The sequence below is a fragment of the Balearica regulorum genome, chromosome 3 (assembly GCF_011004875.1).
Source record: "Balearica regulorum gibbericeps isolate bBalReg1 chromosome 3, bBalReg1.pri, whole genome shotgun sequence".
NCBI classification, from domain to species: domain Eukaryota; kingdom Metazoa; phylum Chordata; class Aves; order Gruiformes; family Gruidae; genus Balearica; species Balearica regulorum.
In genome coordinates, this window is record NC_046186.1 from 67,368,278 (window position 1) to 67,386,748 (window position 18,471).

Sequence of the window (18,471 nt, forward strand, 5' to 3'; positions counted from 1 at the left end):
TGAATTCCTGTAGACAAATAACCCAGGTAAATAATTCTAATGGGAAGAATCTAAAAAGGATATAAATATGTACAGAGATTTTTTAAAAATGGGTATTAGATTGAACACAAAAGCGCCTAAAATCCATGACAGGATATTAAACTGAGTACGCAACACAAATGTGTTGACGCTCTTCAATCTACAAGCTGATGTTATAGCACTCTGCTTGTTGGCATAATTTACAAGGTTGTTCTCTCCCAATCTGAGTGAGGAGAATCTACAAAAACACAGCATTAGCCATCTTAATCATTTTAGTTATGCCCCCGCCCGATACCAATGGTGCAACACAATAGACATCTTATTCTCTTTCTGCAATGCAGTCTAGGTGGGACTAATTTAACACAGGTAGCTGTGGAAAATTTGCACACTAAGGATGCCGTTCCCTTGTTGAAGTTTGGGCATTCAAATTCCCCTGCCTTCAGAAGGAAACAACAGTCTTTCTACAATATGAACTGAAAATGCTGTAGAAGGCAAATTAACCCCGTGTTCCTTTGAGTTTGCAGGGGGTGGATGAGGGATGTTATTTACCATTTTGTTTCTGACTTCTTATTGAATACTCTTTCCTGTTTTGCATGCATGGGGAAAAGAAAAAACTATGTAATGGTGCATGGCTGTTAGTATTAGATACAAATTCGTCATTCATTAAACTTGTATTGACTGAACAGAGCTAACTGATTGCTCACAGCTAAGTGCCACACCAGCTCTGGCTAATGTCCTGCCATCAGTCTACGCATCGAAGTTACTAGAAATCAGTCATAAAAACCAGTTGCTGAATGTGAGCTTTAGCTGTGCTCAGTTGAAAATAGTCTTCATACTGTTAATACCCAATGATTATGGCTTGAGTTATTCATGAAAACAAAACAGTGTTAGTACTTTTGCCTCCTCTTTTTCAGATGTGGGAAAAAGAGCAAAAATACTTACTCTGCTGATTTCCAGCTCGCAGCTCCAACACTCGCAACGTGAGGTAATGAGGTAGGGTGAGACGGGCTCGGCTAGGAATAACCCTATCTTTAGCCCTGATGAGTGGTCCGTGGAGTTTGCATTCTCCTATAAGGCTTTTACCGCAATCCTCACACCCTACAAATCCAGAAAAGGGAACCTGTTACTAAAAATGGCATGCTGCTCTCCCATTTAGTCTCTTCTAATTTTGTCACCTTGAGAACGCATCTTGAATTACCAATGCTTTTCTTCACGCCACTGTTCTACACTGGGTAGTGAAAAGATTATCTGCAAGCCAAAACTGAACTAGGAAGGTTTGAAACAAGACCTCCAGTTTGTGCATTCTCTCCTGTGCAAATTGGTGGGTTCTGGCCTCCAGAGATTTATACACGTGATCATTTGGAGGTATTGCAAACAGTGCCTTTGAAGACTAGGATGACAGCAAAACTGGAGCTTGCAGCATGCACACCTATAAATAAAAGTGCATATATTTGTATAGAAATGAGAAGGGTAAAGTTGCTAGCAATAACCAAGGTAATTTGCAGAGATCCAAGGAGTCCAAGAAAGATCACTGTGACTTTGTGAGCCTGCATAGACCATTCTCAGTAGAATGAGAGGCCCTCAGTTTACCATGAAAAATGAATATGATGGGTCTTATAGTCACAACTCAGTTGACAATTGTGCAAGGGCAGCCTTCTCGTAGACCCTGCAGCCTGTGGAAGTAAGCAAAAGGGCGACGCCACATCTCCCTGTCAGCAGTTCACAATAATGACATCTGCAGGCTGAACACACGAACCATCCACAGAAGGCATTAGTGAGAAATACATGTCTGCAAACTGACTTTCCCCCAGCACAGTGAGATATTTTTGGTTCAGCGTAGCTCAAACTGGTTGCCAGGGAAACTCATATGGAGCAGCGACACAACTGAGCAATGAGACTCTCCAGCAGAAGGTCATCCCAGCATCAGTGTCACACAGGGCAATGGGGAAAAGGGAACTTCTTGCATAAAACCCTTTTCTAGACAGCAGAAACCAAATCAGCGAGCCAACAATGCTTTATGACTGAGTTAAAAGGAAAAGCTGATACTGGTCATCCAGGACTACCTCGTTTTGATTTACTTCTGAAAACTCTGCTGAGCAAGTCTATTCAGTAAGCAACAACAAGGAGCAGAGAAGGGGAGCCAGAACAGCCGAGTCCAAGGGAGCCACGGGACGCTGCAGCAGAGACTGGGGCAGAAGAGGTGAGGCTTCACCCCGGACAGGGGCTCATAGCCAAAGAGAGGTCAAGAGAAGCCTAAGGGCTCAGGAGACACCGCCTGGAGAGACATTGGACATGGTCTTTGAGAAAGGACAGTAGCACCATAAATGCCATTATTCAGGGTAGCTCAAAAAGGTTTCAGTTTGTAAGCACCAGTAGGCACGTGACTAAATTACACGCCTTGAGAGGCTAGTCCAAAATCTCCCCAAATAAACCTGAAGTGTTCCTACTGAGTTCTTTGGGCTCTCCATCTCCATCTCACCTCCTCCATGAGGAGGTAGACTTGCTTGTTGGTCAGGCTGCAGGCACTGCAGTAGTCCATATTCTTCAACAATGTGGGGACCATGTAATAGTTTTCTTTTGCCATGGCTCCCAGACTGCACACCTGCACTACGAATAGCTGAAATAGATGATTTTTTTTGCTACTGCTACAGATGAAGAACATGCCACTCTACAACCATCACTTAAAATGCACAAAAAATAAATAATGCAAGGCAGATTTTTCTTGTTACACACTGGTTTACGTACCTGAAAGTCCCTTACAGCTAGGCTGCAAGAAAAAAATCTTTTCTTGGTGATTTAACTTAATTGACTTTTAAATAAATTGCCAACAATCTATGTCTTCTGAAGGCAACAAAATTATGAGGGCTTCCTGATCTTACCTAGAATAACAGCAACTTTGTTTCAAGTCAAACAGCTCCTGCTTGGAGAGTCATTGTATGCAAACTGCCAAAAAACATTACCAAAAGCAAAACGGAGACAAAGAACCGCTGTTAGAGGGAGGATGTATCTAATCGTAAAGTACACGACCTTATCAATCCATGCCATGCCTCTGTGATTCATCACAACTGAGCTCCTGAGCAAACCTTCCAGCCGCCCCGGGGCAGTGCCCGCGATGGAGGCCCCAGGGTGGGCAGCTCACAGGAAGGCTGGAAAGGGAAAGCAGGGAAAAAGGATCTCCCTTGAATCGGCCTCCAAATTCGGCACTAGCACCCCATTAGCTAACCCTCCTTGGTCCTCCGGATCCAAGACATAAAGTCTGAAGCGATTCACGCAGTGTGGGTGCTGGGGATGCACTCCTCCAAAATCTGGGACCACTTTGCATCGAAATGGGTGCCAAGCATGCTACCAGGCTTGGTGGCCCCAGAGACAGCTCCCCAGGAGGCACGCCTCACCAGCATGACAAAGCCGTCAGCTAGCACTAAATGAAAATAGCTGCAGAGCTGCAAGTGTTTTTTAAGCACCTTGCTAGTCTGGCATGGGATTCTGACCTGGTATTGCGGCGAGGCACCTTGAAATATCTGGAGCTGCCCAAGGCTTGTTCTAGGATTTTGTTTCATTACGTAGGATATGAAGATAACTAGATGACTTAGTTATTTAACAGGCATTCCAGAATTACCTTAGCTACGCAGTATTTCTGATCCCGCACCAGCACGTACATTCAGAGTACCCTGACTGAATTTACTGCGCACTAAAAATTGCCAGATGTACCAGCAGCACAGGACCGGACCACTGAAAATGTAATAACTTTTAGAGACTACACTGGGGAACAAGGGTCTTTGTAATTTCTAATAGCACAAAACTGTCAAGTTCACATTCTTCCTTAGAGATAATTACAGACCAACTCATGAGCCTTTGTATTTCAATGCTAAATTACAGATGCCGTTGGCAAAGGAATATATGCATTATCACAGCTGCAGTATGGCACTGGTTTGCAAAACCCACACAGATTTTATGCCCCCTTTTAAGTTGGCTGCTTAAGTAAAATGCAATTTTTTCAACAACAGTCTGAGAACACACTCTAACCTGTTCTGAAGGATGGAGCATCCAGCTATGGGAACAACACACGCTGTCATATTAGCACTAGGAATGAAATACACTTGGTTAGAAAAATTGCTTTCTGTGAAGAGTATTTTTTCTGCTTTTTGTTAGGTACTTTAGTACATCACTTAATGCTTTGACAGTTTCCCCACTCCCCTAAATTGTATTTACACAACTAAAGTCAATGGATTTGATGTCATGTTTACAGATATACTTGATAACGTGCAAGCGTGCAAGAAAAAGTAAAACTGCCTGTGTTCCTCTGCTTTGCTGTTATTTAGATGAGTAGGCAACAAAAAGAAATAAATGAGATTCACACGAGTTACAAGCTGTTAAAAACAGATCATGTCATTTACTGTATCTTTAGAGCATCAGTGCTATATTGTCCCCAGAGGGTGTTTTTTTGTTTTTTCTCTATGTCTTTGCAAGGATTGTGAAAAAGTTCCAAATAACGCCTTTTTTATCTACCTGTAGATAAAACTACACAAGCTATGAGATCCTGTAGCTGGTAAGATTTTTATTTTGCTGAACTCCACTGTGGCAGTGGGGAGGCACGCGTACAGAAGAGCCCAGCACGGGTGGAAGTGCAGACTCCGACCAGGGACCGGGCACGCAGCCACCACCTTACGGCACGGATGAGGGGCTTGTGCCCTGCTAACGGCTGCCGGACGGGCTACGAGAAGGGTATGTCTCCTGTTCGCCCCCAGCCTGGTACCCCTGCACCTGAACGCATCTGCTCCCACTTCTGCCCAGCCGTCAGGAGGCACGGTTGGCAGCTACAGTTTCCCCTTGTTCTTTGGGTCACTGGAAAATGGCACCCGCTGCCTGCAGGATGCACTCCCACCACACGGGCTGACCGAAAAAGGCTGACCGCAACACCGGTGACCATGTTCCCAGAGAGGAGAATGGGCTGTGAGTGTGGCTCACCTGTACCGTCCTCACCATGCTGGTGCTTCCCCCCAGTCCAGGTCTAGGTGAGAGCTCTCCTTTGCTGCAGACTACAGCCTGGCAGCCTCAGCGGCCAGCTTGCCTTGTCCTCCAGACGGTTCTGCGGCTGGCCACGCTGCACGGGGATGAGCTCTCGCAGCCAGCAGTAGCCAACTGGCACGGCGGCTCAGGCAAGCTGGACTCCAGCACAGTTAACAAACTCGGGTTACCAAAACAGCGGCACGGTCGGAGTGCCGTGCCACCCCCACAGGCACAGCCCGGCCTCGGGAAGAGCTCATTAGCGTGGGCAAGGAGCCACAGGCTGCGGTTACACAAAGTCCGGCTGCAGAGATAACGGGAGCTATACATAGCCATACTAGGAACTGCAATCACTATCGTGATAGCTCGAACATACCACCAGCTCCTTAACCAATCAGCAACAGAACACCACTTTTTAAAACCAGTTTGCTAAAACTAGATGCCTATCAGGCAGTCCTTCCTGCGTTTTCTCTACTTTCAAGCGAGACTCTGCAGTACCTGAACACTTCAGTGGCCCACAAGATGCCTGCGGTTCTATTTACGTGCCCTGCGAAGGCAGAGGCAAATCATTGCTTTTAAAAGGCCCACTTGGAGCAAAGACACCCCACAAGAAAGGACCGTCTGGCTGAGCAGCACGCGACATTTGCTGTGCTGTTTTGCAGCATTAGAATTAGCTCCCGTGCGCAGAGGGAACAAAGATCAGTGTACACAGCCGTCCAAATCCAAGCCTAATTACAATCATAGGATTTGCATAGCAAACAAGAGTAATTTATCCCAGAGTAAAACTGTACCGCTCCGTTAGCCTTGTTCAGCTTTCACATAGAGGAATGCCGCATACGTACCTTGTGGTATGATAGACTGTGGTAAGATATATTGCATGTGCAGTATGCCAGCCTTGGTTCTTCTTACACAAAGGTACACGAGGTTTTCCTGCCCTACGGTTTGTTCTGCAGCACCCCTTGCTGGAAAAAGCTTGAAAACCTTGTCCCACAATATAATTTATTTGGCAAAAATTCAAAGCACTCAATTACCAAAGAGGTAATGCCAAGTTATTTTCCCATTATTGTGGGCCAATGCCACACATTTCCTCTGTAAAAAACATTTATGAAAGAAGCCTTACCTGTCCTAAGTTTGATGTGCAAAGTGCATTTACAAAGGAGCTGAAGCTCTTAACTGATTAATAATTCATCCTATTTATAGTCTAGTCAAATAAAACTCATTATAATTACCAGAATTCAGAAGATGAGGATTTTATTCAAATCCCATTAACTTCTGATATTTTGTCATGCTAAATTTTCTACTGACTGATTTTCACTTTTTAACTGTAGTAACTGACCCCTAGTGCAACACAAAAATAGGTGAATGAAACTTTGTATTAGCAGAGTTGCAACTGCTCAGTTCTGCATGGAAAAAAAGAAATTAAAAATAAATCAGGAAACCACAGTCCAGGCTGACTTTGCAATCGTAATTGCTCGCCTGAGCAAAGACTGCAAACTTGCACATTCACACACCTCACAGCGTATTATTTGGGGAGGAGGCATTGTATTTTCCATAATCCCACATCCAAAATAACAACTCCCCCAAAAAAGGAGGGGGAAAAAAAAAAAAAAGATTTAGTCCTAAGTGCTTGAGGAGGAAACTTTCAATGGATTTCAAGCAGTGAGTTCCCATGTCTTTCACACACGGAGACCCTGAAGCCTCACAGTCTCTATCCGGTGGCACCAGCACCAACATAGTGGAACATGCTGCTGAGGCAACACCAGCTTGCAGGTGAGTTGACCAGAGCCTCTGAGATGCTGGCAGAGGGGGAGGAGGAGTCCTGGTCCTGTACAGGGGTGAGCGGCACCCAGCGAGTAAACACCTACACCTCTTTTGGGGCTCTCTCTCCCCAGGAAGGAGAACCATAGGTGGTTTGCAAACATCCCAGCAATCGTTCTTAACATTAAACATATTCATAGGAACATGACCTCACTCTAGCAAAATGTAAAACTTAAAAAATTAGTTACTATATTTGGAGACAGAAACAGAGAACTCAAACAGCAAACATGGCTTACTGTTACCCCATATGTTCAGTCAGACCAGCAGGTCGAGCTAATTCCCTAAAACGGGGACCCGGCGCTGCAGGTGAGCCCAGCCCTTAGGCATCCTGACCCAGGTGCTGATGGGCAGTGACACTTTCCCCCATCCCGCCTCCATTCTCCCTGTGCCCTGCCTTCGTTCTCAAGAGGAAAGAAGATCTGGAGAGAGGGTACATCCTTGGGTCTCCAGCAGTGGGAGATGATCCGTCAAGGCACCCGCTCCTGCCTCTCAGCAGTATGATCCTGTCCTGCACAGCTGTTGTTATGGAAGGATGCCTCTAGAAGGGAGGTTCAGCACTTATCTGACTGTAAAGAAATCTTCTAACGCAAAGCATGCATGTATTTTCCTGGCAGACATGAGTTTAAGTATGTAAACTCTTTAGAACTCCAAAACTATTTGTTATACAAACATATAAACGATAACAACAACTATGATTCATTATTAGTTCCTAATAGGGAGTAATCGTGATGACAGTTGAGCACATCTGGGAACAGTAAGTTTTTTTGCCTGGCGACCACAAAGTACTATGACAGGCACAGCCAGAAGGAATTTAACCAGCCTCCCATAAAAAGTCATCCTTCCACCAACCCCAGCGGGGCTTTCTACCACGCTCCTTCTGTCTAGCAAATCTTAGAAGCAGAACAGTTAGGAAAGCCTCAAGGAGCACAGCCGAGCTGCGAAATTCGACGATGTGACTGCATACAGCAGCTTTAGGAGGATCTCATGATGCCTGTGCAGCAGAAGGATACCTGTGCTCTGCTGTATCTTACAAACTTCACAGCTAGGAGGGGAAAACAAAAGAAGTTACCTTCACTGTTTGAACACCTGAAAGGGCAGAAGCTTATAGGACTTTCCCACAAACTTAAAAAAAAAAAACAAAAAAACAAACAAAACCAAACAGCAGGGAAGGTATGTAGGTGTGTTTATCAAGTTTAACTTCACTCTGCAGTCTGAGCAACCAGTTTATCAAAGTTCTTGGTAGGTTCATTCATTTAAAAATGACTTGAGATCAAAGCATTGATTGATTGATTGAAATCTAATTAAAAAAAAAATCTTTTTCTGGTTATTCTTAGGACTTAAATGTACATGTCACATTTCTGGTACACCACATGGGGTTCGGTTGCTATCAGAACCCATACACATAACAAGCACAGTTCAAGTGAAGTCACTTCCCGTAGTTTACATGTAATAGCTTCTAATCAGCACGAACAAAGAGACTTCTCTCATTGCTGAAAGCTGAATACATTTCAAATGATCAAATTGAAAAATGTAGTTGGATTTTTCAGGGTTTTTTTTTTCCTTCTCTTCCCCCTCCCTCTACTGGCTTGGCATGAAATCGTATGAAATTAGATCCAGAAACAAAGGAGGTGGTTAAAGGCAAATTCACAGCAACAACTGCCATTTTTTTACGAGAAACAGCCTCAGTCAGCGTAGCCTGGTCCTAATGCCCAGTAAAAGCTTCCTGAGAGCCAAACCTTCCCGTTGCACTCTGCTCATCTCCAACGAGCAGTCAGCAGCAGCTGGTCCTGGCACAAGGCTGTGGCTCCTGGCTGCGACACCTTCTTGCTGTAGGTCTTCACTAGCACTGTCCGAACTGCACTGCTCCCATACTGCAGACAGCAAAACTAAAATCCCTCTGTCCACAGAAATACAGCCAGCCATCAGGAGAGACATATTCAAATTGCTCATAAGCACCCTGTGGCTCCTGGGCCACGTGTTGGACCCCCTAATCTACATCTCCCACAGCACAAGTTTTACCTCCCCCCCACAAAAGTAGCTTTAATTGGTCTCAAACTTTTCTTTTTTGGGGAGCTTTTTGGCAGGCTGGTTGATTTATTTTAGTGTCAGACATTTTACTGTATAATGTTAATGCTACTGCTGCAATTTAACAGACACCAGAATCTTCTTTGTTCTAGCAAAAAAAACCCCCAAGAACGTATGTCTTCCTAAATGTATGTACGTATAAACACACATGCATGCAGCTACACACACCATATCAAGTGCATTAATACAGCTGACAATTCTATTCATGGCAGGTCAACACCACAGTTTCAATTCTGATAAACAAAGGGCAGCAATTCTAATGACTAATGCTTAGTATTAATTAGTGGAAATATTTCCAACCCTTGCAACATTCCCTTAAAAGGGAACCTTAGATTGGGTCTCTCTCTCCTTCACTGAACTTGGTTGTTACTGGCCACCAAGTCCAGATGACATGTGGAGGAAACTGGTGGAAGGCTTGGTGACAGACAAAAGCCACTTCTTCTTAGGAAACCAGCCCAAATTGATTCTTGCTCTTCTACTTGTGGCACAACTTTCCACGTGGACTTGCAGGAACTTTCCCAGCAAAGACGGTAGCGGTGAGGATGCATTTCCAGCTGCTTACTGGTAGAAAGAACCAGGCAGGCAGACACGCTTTGGAGAATATGAGGTCACTGTAGGACGCAATGAGGAAGCCTGGCGTGACAGAGAGAAGAGATGCTGTAGTCATCCTGTGGCTGGAGAACTTGAGGTCTTTAGAGGCAGTTATAACTAAACAAGGCAAGCTACAGCTACTGGGAATAAAAGTGCAGTGTAAAAACCACGGGACCCGCTTCTGCAGGCAGAAGCCGATACACTCAGTTCTCCTGGTGTGCAAGTAGCCACGTTATGAAAGAAGGAAGTCTGTGTGGAGAACTGAATACACAGATGGTTCAGACTGGTGGGGGCTGAGACCTTGGAGGGTCCTGAAACCAGGACAGAGGGCCAATCCTGAAATAACACTCCAATCCATCTTACATTCAGTGGAAACTAAGTCTGAATAAAACTGGAAAATCAGTTAACTTTCTCAGTGAACTGTCCAGACCTCCTACTGGTATTCCAATTCACCCAAGAGAACAAAAAAAAAAGGTTTGGGTTTGCTTTTGGGTTTTTTGGGGTTTTTTTGACTAATGAATCCTAAAGCATGTATTTAAAATACAGAAATGTAGGAGTCTTCTTTCAAAAGCATTGGGTTTTGTAAATGAGAGGTCATTAACAGCTTAGCAGAACAGCTTTAGCTCTTACTATGCATCACCTTCATAGCAGAGGACACAGCCCACAACTTCTGTTATTACTTGCCTCATTTCCAACACTAAAAGGATGCTTCATTCCCAGCTTTTCTGGGAATGAAACGGGTAGAAGACTCTCATCCTTAGCCTTTATGATCCTGTTAAATTATTCCTCTCTTTTAAGGCATGAAGTGATTTCTTTAGAAAATAAAAGTATAAACACTGGGAAGCTCTGCTGCCGAACAGACACAAAAATGTATTTCTGTGAAAAAAATACTCACGTGTGCAAGTATTGTATCTGTGCTTCCATGTGCTTGATCTCTTTCTCCTGAGATCTAACATATACTTCTTTTTTCTACTCTAAAGACTTTTAATGGGAACCATAAGATAATTATCTAATGTCTTGACTGATACTGTACTAAAGAAATTATGTCCACCTGAGCTACTTTAACAGACTGATTAAGAAAGGATAATAAAATTGGCAGCAGCAGATTAGGCAGCAGTATAGTACATTTCCCTTATAGTAACTATTTTCCTCAGGTATAAGGACAGCCTTGATTCTAGTTCTCTAAAGTAGAGAATTACAAAGTACACGATTACAGAATATTACTGGAGAATTACATCTGAGAGTTGCAAAAATTTGTGGGTTTAGAAAAAATTGCAGATTTTTTTCTGCAGATGAAGCACTCTAAACTCAAATTATAATGTATCTCCATGAAGCCCTATTTATTCTCCTGTTGACAGTCATCTCAGTTTGAGAGTAAATAAAATCCAAATGTTTTTTCTACATTTGTTCCTGATTAATTTGTAGTTTCTTAAAAGTATTTCCAAAAGTCACAAAAATAACAGATTACTAGAATCTAAGAAGCAACCTCGCAAAGCAAAATTGCAAAGAATTTGTTCCCATTTTCATACTTTCCTAGCTCAAAGAACAAGATCAACAGATGGTAACGGCACCACCTTGGGGGAAACGCACCATTCCTCAGATACATATTTGTATAACCCTGGTCATTTAACATGCGTATTTACTTAGAGCTGTGTATGATCACATATCCCACTTTGCATTTGGTGTATCTTACTCTATTGATTGGAAATCAATTATTTTATACTCCCTTCCACTTCAAGACTGCCAACAGGTCACAACGATATTCCTATTTTATGAAGAACCTTGATGTTAGAAGAGGCAAAGGGACAGCTGTCTTGCCAAAACATCCCCATGTACTTCCCTACACACCTCTCTGCCTAAACACAGTCCATGAGTTAGTTAAACATAACACACTCCGTCCTGCCTTATCGCCCAAGTAACAGAGAACAAATGCCACCTTTCATGTCACACATGAATCATCTACTTTCTTCTCCATTATACTAACTAAAAAAGCTCTAATCAACTGAGCTTTCCATGACCGTAGTTCTTTTCTATTTACCCCATTACAACTACCCAGAAACCCCCAACATTTTCATGACACATCTAGACTATAGCATTAAAATGACCTACAAATATACCTCCTTTCCAACTCAAATGTTAACCTTAAATTAGCTTTAAAATTTAGCAGCTTCCACATATCATGTATAAATACACTTAAATGAGGTCAAAAAACACTCTCAACACATTTGGATAACAATGATGACAATAGAGCTCACAAACACCAGTATCGGCCTGCTTGCGCTCAATGTTTTACGTCTTTGTCAAAATCACCAATGTATTTGCTTTTCTTTTTGCTTTTCCCTCTGAAAATCTTGGAAATTTAAAGGCAGATGCTACAAGCAACAATGTTGACACTCCACAGTTAAGCAATGTATTTTCATTTTCAGGATCGCAAAGTATTCTAAAGAAGGCATGTTTGCATACGGAGCCCTAATGCTTCCAAGAAAAAACAGATAAGTTATCTGCTGCAGAGAAGAGCAAAATGAGACAAAACTAGTAAGATTACTAGCTCAAAGTCACTCAAAGCAAAAATACCAGACTGAGGAACACAAACTACTCTGATAAAACATGAATCTTCCCAAGCACTTCCCCCAAAATGAGGGGATTACTCAAAGAGTCTTCAAACTGCACACACACACACAGACACTTTGGAGCAGGTTCGCAAGACAAAACCAGCAATTCCTACTCACATGACAGCGATTATTCCATTTGGAGCTTGCCCTTACACTTGAACTGATAAAGGAAAAAATGACATTACTTGACTTTTTTTCCTGCAGCCATAAGTTGGCCACACCTGAAAGTTGTAGCTACGTAAGCTGAGAAACCTTTTTCTTCAGTCACCACAGAAACTAATACAGAAACTCTGGCAATTTGTTCTCCTGTTTTCAGTAGAAAATTTACATATGAATTACACACCAAATTCCTTTGGTCTGATAAACTGTTCTGGACTCCCATGAAGAAAAAATACTGCTGCTTCATCATCCTCCTCCTCTTGCTATTCTTTGCTGTCTTTACAAAAAACCTGTACATCTAAAACCAGAAAGCGTAGTGGTAAGTCCATCTTTTGCCTTGAGTCTACGCATAGAAAGAGATATTTGGAAATAAATACTTACATTTCAAGGGATTTTAGATTCCCAGATTTTCTGCCAGACAGGCCCTCTTGTTAGTCACTGTCTTGTGTGAAAGTATTAAGGCAGCGATTTGTACCAGTCAAGAAATCATCTGATGCAATTCGGCTGATTCTCAAAGACATAAAGAACTGCATATAATAGCCTACATAAATGACTGATGTTCAGGGCCTGACTGCAAGACCCAGATACCAAATTATTTCCTAGTACTTTTCATATTCATTAATCACCATTAGATAAAGAACAAATGAACATACACAGAGGCTAGAAACAGCACAAGACTCACTTAGGTGTTTCCCATGACAGAATACAATTCAAACATTGTTTTTGCACTCCAGAACATAAATGCAAACATTTCATAATCACGCTACATATGGGAAATCAAAACAATCCTTACCTTATTTAAAATGGCATTTTTAGCAAAAAGTCAGGCTATGCTAGTACAAGGTGGCAGGAACTGTGCCATCCTCCTTCGGCAGACTTTCCCAAATGTCCCTCTGTTCAACTAAGTAACTCTGCTCTGTTTTGTTTCCCCAAGAGGACCCATTCAGCACCATGTGCTCCTTTTCAGCTGTCAATAAACAGAAGCGGTGAATTCCCTGCGCTTCACAAAGCTAGTTAGGCATAGCCATTCATTTCTTCAGGAAAACAGGGCATTGATTTCAGCAAATTCCCAGAGAGCAGCTACAACAAAGAGATCAAAGACCCACCTCCTTTCCTGCCCAGCTTTGGCTCGCTGGACCAGAGGAGCAGCGACAGGTTTCCCGAAGACCAGGCTGAGCCCCACTGACCACCGCGTGCTCCATTCATGCCCGTTGCCTTCCTACGTTCCCGGGACAGCCCCCGGCGCTAACCGTGACAAACCCCTACATTCAGGCAGCATAATATACTGCGCGCTAGTTCATCCAAGGATAAAAAGAAAAACAAGCTCCAGGGGAAGTTCGCTGCTTCCCCAACCAGCCAAGCCTCAGTAGCTGCCAGACATTTTATAAACTTCTCTTTTTTTCCTTAGCTTCTCCATCTAAAACAGATAAACACTTGCTACACCTCAAATTCATCGTGCTAAAACTTCACTGGGATGTTGGCTTTTTCGGTTTATTTCCAGAGACTTGAAGACTTAGCTGCTGGAGTTTGAGGTCTAGCCACATTGTGCGCCCATGACATTTGCTTTGTGCAACTTACCCCAGACTGCAGGGGTTTTTTTCCTAGGAATCTAAGGGGTTTTGGTCTGGTTTGGTTAGACTTTTTTCTTTTTATTTATATATCTAGTCTTAATGTGATCTGGAACAAGATTTTTAATCCTGGAATTTGACCTTGTATTGAACCAAGCATTAGTGAAAGCTGATGCTGTGGTCAGGCTTAGGGACTGGGTGGTTAGTCTACATGTCTACTACTAAACATTAAGAGCCAGAGACTGTCCCCTGGTGCTGAAACCACCTGGCATCAGCTCCATGTGTCAAAACACTCCTCACCTCCTTCCCTTTTCCCCCTCCAATTTGGTTACATCCAAACTCCTTACCTGGAACAGAGCCTCATAGATGTTATCCCCAAAACACGCCTTGGTGTTGTTGCCTGCTAGAATAGACCAGTACTACACTCATGGGCTGGCTCCATATTATTTATTTATATAAAAACAAACATCAAGATCTAGAGTCACTTCACATCTGTACAGATTTGACATGTTATTCTTTAGTGTTCTCCTGTGCACTGACACATTCCCAAAGCACCACCTGGCTGTCACAAACCCCACATGCAAATGTATTCCCACCAGCTTGCACCCGGAAAGTCCCCTGAGCACTGGTACTGCCTCAGCACTATTCACATGTCTCTGAGTGAGAAGACAAATGTCTATCCCTCTAGCATGACCACGTGTCACAGGACCTGCCACACCACAAGTGGTACAATACTGAGCATCACAGTCTCACAGAATGGTGGGGGTTGGAAGGGACCTCTGGAGATCATCTAGTCCAACTCCCTTGCTAAAGCAGGGTCACCTAGAGCAGCTTGCACAGGATTGCATCCGGGCTGGTTTTGAATATCTCCAGAGAAGGAGACTCCACAGCCTCTCTGGGCAGCCTGTTCCAGTGCTCAGTCACCCTCAAAGTGAAGAAGTTTTTCCTCACGTTCAGATGGAACTTCCTGTGTTCCAGTTTGTGCCTGTTGCCCCTTATCCTGTCGCTGGGCATCACTGAAAAGAGCCTGGCCCCATCCTCTTGACATCCACCCTTAGATATTTACAAGTATTGATGAGATCCCCTCTCAGTCTTCTCTCCTCCAGGCTAAACAGACCCAGCTCTCTCAGCCTTTCCTCATATGAGAGACGCTCCAGTCCCCTAATCATCTTTGTAGACCTCCACTGGACTCTCACCAGTAGTTCCCCATCTTTCTTGAACTGGGAAGCCCAGAACTGGGCACAGTTGGACACAGAGAAGACCAGGGACAGGTGGTAGGGATGACTGATCATTGCACAGAGGACACAAGGAAATGCAGAACTGCAGAATTATCTAAGTTGCAAGAGATCTGTGGAGACAGAATCAGGAAGATCAACTAGCCCAGCCTCCTGTGGAAAGGAGGCCCTTAGATTAGCATTATCCAGAGCCCTGTCAAGCCGTATCTTGAATATTTCCAGCACTGGAAATTCCACCACTTCGCTATTCCAATGTTTAATCAATCGCATGGTAAAAATACCCCTTATATCAGGGGATATCTAAGGGCATCTCCCCTGAAGCAACTTGTGGCCATCACCTGTTGGCCTGTCACAGTGCATCCTCGTGGAGACAAATGCTTCTACCTTCTTCTCCATAACCACCATTTTTTTACTGGAAGACCATGACTAGATTCCCCTGAGCCTTCTCCTCTCCAGGATGAACACACCCAACTCCTTCAACTTCTCAGGTGACAACTTCTCTAACCAACTGACCGCTAGGGAAAGCGTGAGAGAGGTGCCAATGCTAAACCAAAGAGAAAAATGAAACTGCCAGGGCATAAATTAGCTGAAACAGTCAAACCAGCTTAAACATCTGAGTAGACCTGAGGAGTCTAAAGTGACTCTGAGCAGGACCACAGTGCAGTCTCTCTTTAACATTTCACTCCTGACAGCAGTTTTGCCTGTTGCACACAGGAGTCAGGCATATTACTTTCCTCATTTTAGAGTTCTCCCTGTATCTAAAATGGCACTTAAGCATGCCCCAAAATTGCCAGTTAGCAGAAAAAGCTCAAAAAATGCACTTTCACAAATAACTTGAAGTACCGATATCACCTCCACAGATAGCTGCTATCTGCCACTAATGTTTTTACATTTATTAACAGACTACAGTTATTGACCCAAAATTTTGTTTTCTTTGTTCTGTGAGGAAGTATTGGAGACTGATAAAAAGGGTTCCTGAAAATTCCCCTCTCTTATACTGCACAGTGTGCAGTTGGGCAGCCCTCAGGGACAATGATAAAAAATGGCAGCTGAGGCACTGGAGGGACTCCAAAAGAAAGCATGTACATGAGGTGAATAAGCATAGAAAATGTGCTTAATGCTGCAGATAGCTTAGGCTGGAGCGAGAGCGTGCAAGTATTGGGGAGACCTGAGCGGCAGGTTTTTGCAGCAGTTACAACAGCAAAATATAGGAATATGCCACTTGTATATTCTTTACTGTTGAAAAAGAAGGACAGATGATAGAGATGAGGAGTGAGATTTGGATGCGGCTTGGATAATGATGCCTTGGAAACACAGGAGTTAAATTTACAAAGTGAATAAAAAACCCCAAGCACATCACTCAGTAGTCATCTGGGATGGTATTTGTGCCAAAGATAGATAAAACATTTGAGATAGTATTGCAATTTTTAAGTTTCAATGAACCAGTCTGTTCTTATAGATGCGCCAGATTTTTACAATTTCACTCATATTAAGTCATGCCTTATTCCAAGAATAATCACGTTGATTATAATGGTAATATTGTTCTACAGATGTCTCAGAAGAAACGCAAATGTAAAAGCAGACTTTATGCTTAAGATAAAAGACATCAATCATAAGCACATCTGGGAATCTGATAAAAACATATGATACAAAAAATCACTGTGGGATGACGGAAATGTACTTACATAGCAGGTCTGTGGACATGTTTACAGATCAGGCAAAGGAAACCTACATAAAATAAATGAAAAAAAGAATGATCAGTTTTCTGAACTAGCACTATTCACATTTAAACCTCATGCTAGTTATATGCATAGTTTTTTAGAGATCCTTAGGAAATGAGGAGACCACATCTAGGGAAATCGAACAAGGAAGAATTTCAATTTGTGGAGAAAAAGAGTAAATCCATCCATTTTTTATTCCTTAATAAACGATTCCACTTCATTTCACAAACAATGTGAATTTACAATATTAATGTAATACATTTTAATTAAGAGCAATTCACTGTATCCTACTTCTTCATTAACGTTTATTATTACAACAGAATTTTCAGGCGCCATGTGCTTTACCCCATTGCATACCATTCTGTGTTTAAGCCTGCTATTTTTGGTATTCATCTTCAGAGTTCTCACCCTTGCAAAGTCAAAGGGAATATTAACTAGATACAGGACAAGACATTTTATTTGCTCTCTTGAAAGACTTCTGGAGACTTCTAGCTTTCTGTTGAACTCTGTTCATTTTGTTTCCCTCCCATTCATCTGCTGGTTTTTGACTGAAATTTTACTATAAGCACACAGGAGCAAAGCCTGTCTTTTCTGGGGCTGTCTGAGCAGCCTCTAACATAATGGGTTCCCAATGTGTGGATTAGGCTACTTGGAACAACTGAAATAATAAAAGGCATACAAATAACAGCATAAATCATATCAGCTTATGCCATTTTGTTGTGTCCTGTACAAGTCTTGAAAATTTCAGGCAGGGTTTGAAGATGTATGTATATATGATTTAGGGTGAAAAGTTGCCTCTGATGAAGACAACAGTATTCTATTGCTGACTGAAATGGGTCAAAGATAACATCTTCATTTTTAAAAACACAATGATCGCTAGTAAGATACTTGACATTATGGGAGAACTGAGAGAGGAGGAGCATGGAAGAAGGCAATAAAGATGACAGAAAAAGTGGATAGTAAAGAATACTGAGAACAGAGGAGGAAACAGACTCAAGGGGTAAAGAAGCGGTAAGATAAGGTGAATACAGAGCACCATGAGGCAGAGTGGAGTCAGTGGCTTGCTGATGAGAATTTGCCAAGGAAGAAGCTGTGACTCTGGCAGGCTGCCCATAAGCAGGATGAGGAAGGCGAGATCCAGCAATCTGCTGAAATCTCCCCACACACTCTTGTGCCATTTGCAAGTTTAGGAATACTAACATAACATTTCTATTGATCCATTGTAAGCACCGAAGTTGCCTGTCTTAGCTTGAGGACATGCTGTTTGTCCCTGCATACAAAAGCAGCCATGCTGAGCATTCCCCCCAGCATGTACTCAACAATGATGTGCATACAGATCATCATTACTGGGCAACATAACAAGTATGCTGACTGCATTAGCAAGTTCGCAATTGATAAACTTACATATCCTCATTTAAGTGCTCATGGATCCAATCCTAAAATCAGGACACAGAAAGTTAGTAAACTAGACTTGCTATCTTATCATGTGTCTCATCACGACATAACCAAACCCTCCAGGATATAAATTGTCAGTCCTAGCATAAAAGACAGTATGTAAAGAAAATACAATTTATAGATGCTCTGCACTCTGGAATTTGGAAGAGTTCTGATGTCAAAATATAAAGAACTGCCTGGTCTTTCCTTCCCACATGCTTAAATA

The 18,471-nt window shown here is 42.7% G+C and overlaps 1 protein-coding gene across 6 annotated transcripts in view; it reads right to left on the minus strand.

The window, feature by feature from the left end:
* The window catches only part of PLAGL1 (PLAG1 like zinc finger 1), a 50,665-nt gene that overhangs the window by 13,460 nt on the left and 18,734 nt on the right, over positions 1–18,471 (minus strand). For 3 of the 6 annotated variants that reach the window (XM_075748291.1, XM_075748297.1, XM_075748292.1), the window contains exons 2-3: positions 16,776–16,818; positions 961–1,116 (exon numbers count right to left, since the gene is read on the minus strand). In XM_075748291.1, the coding sequence (XP_075604406.1) occupies positions 961–1,116; positions 16,776–16,794 (175 nt within the window). In that variant the 5' untranslated portion in view covers positions 16,795–16,818. Of the gene's footprint in view, positions 1–960; positions 1,117–4,041; positions 4,938–16,775; positions 16,819–18,471 lie in introns of those variants that run through there. The other 3 variants (XM_075748295.1, XM_075748293.1, XM_075748294.1) reach the window with 2 other exon arrangements.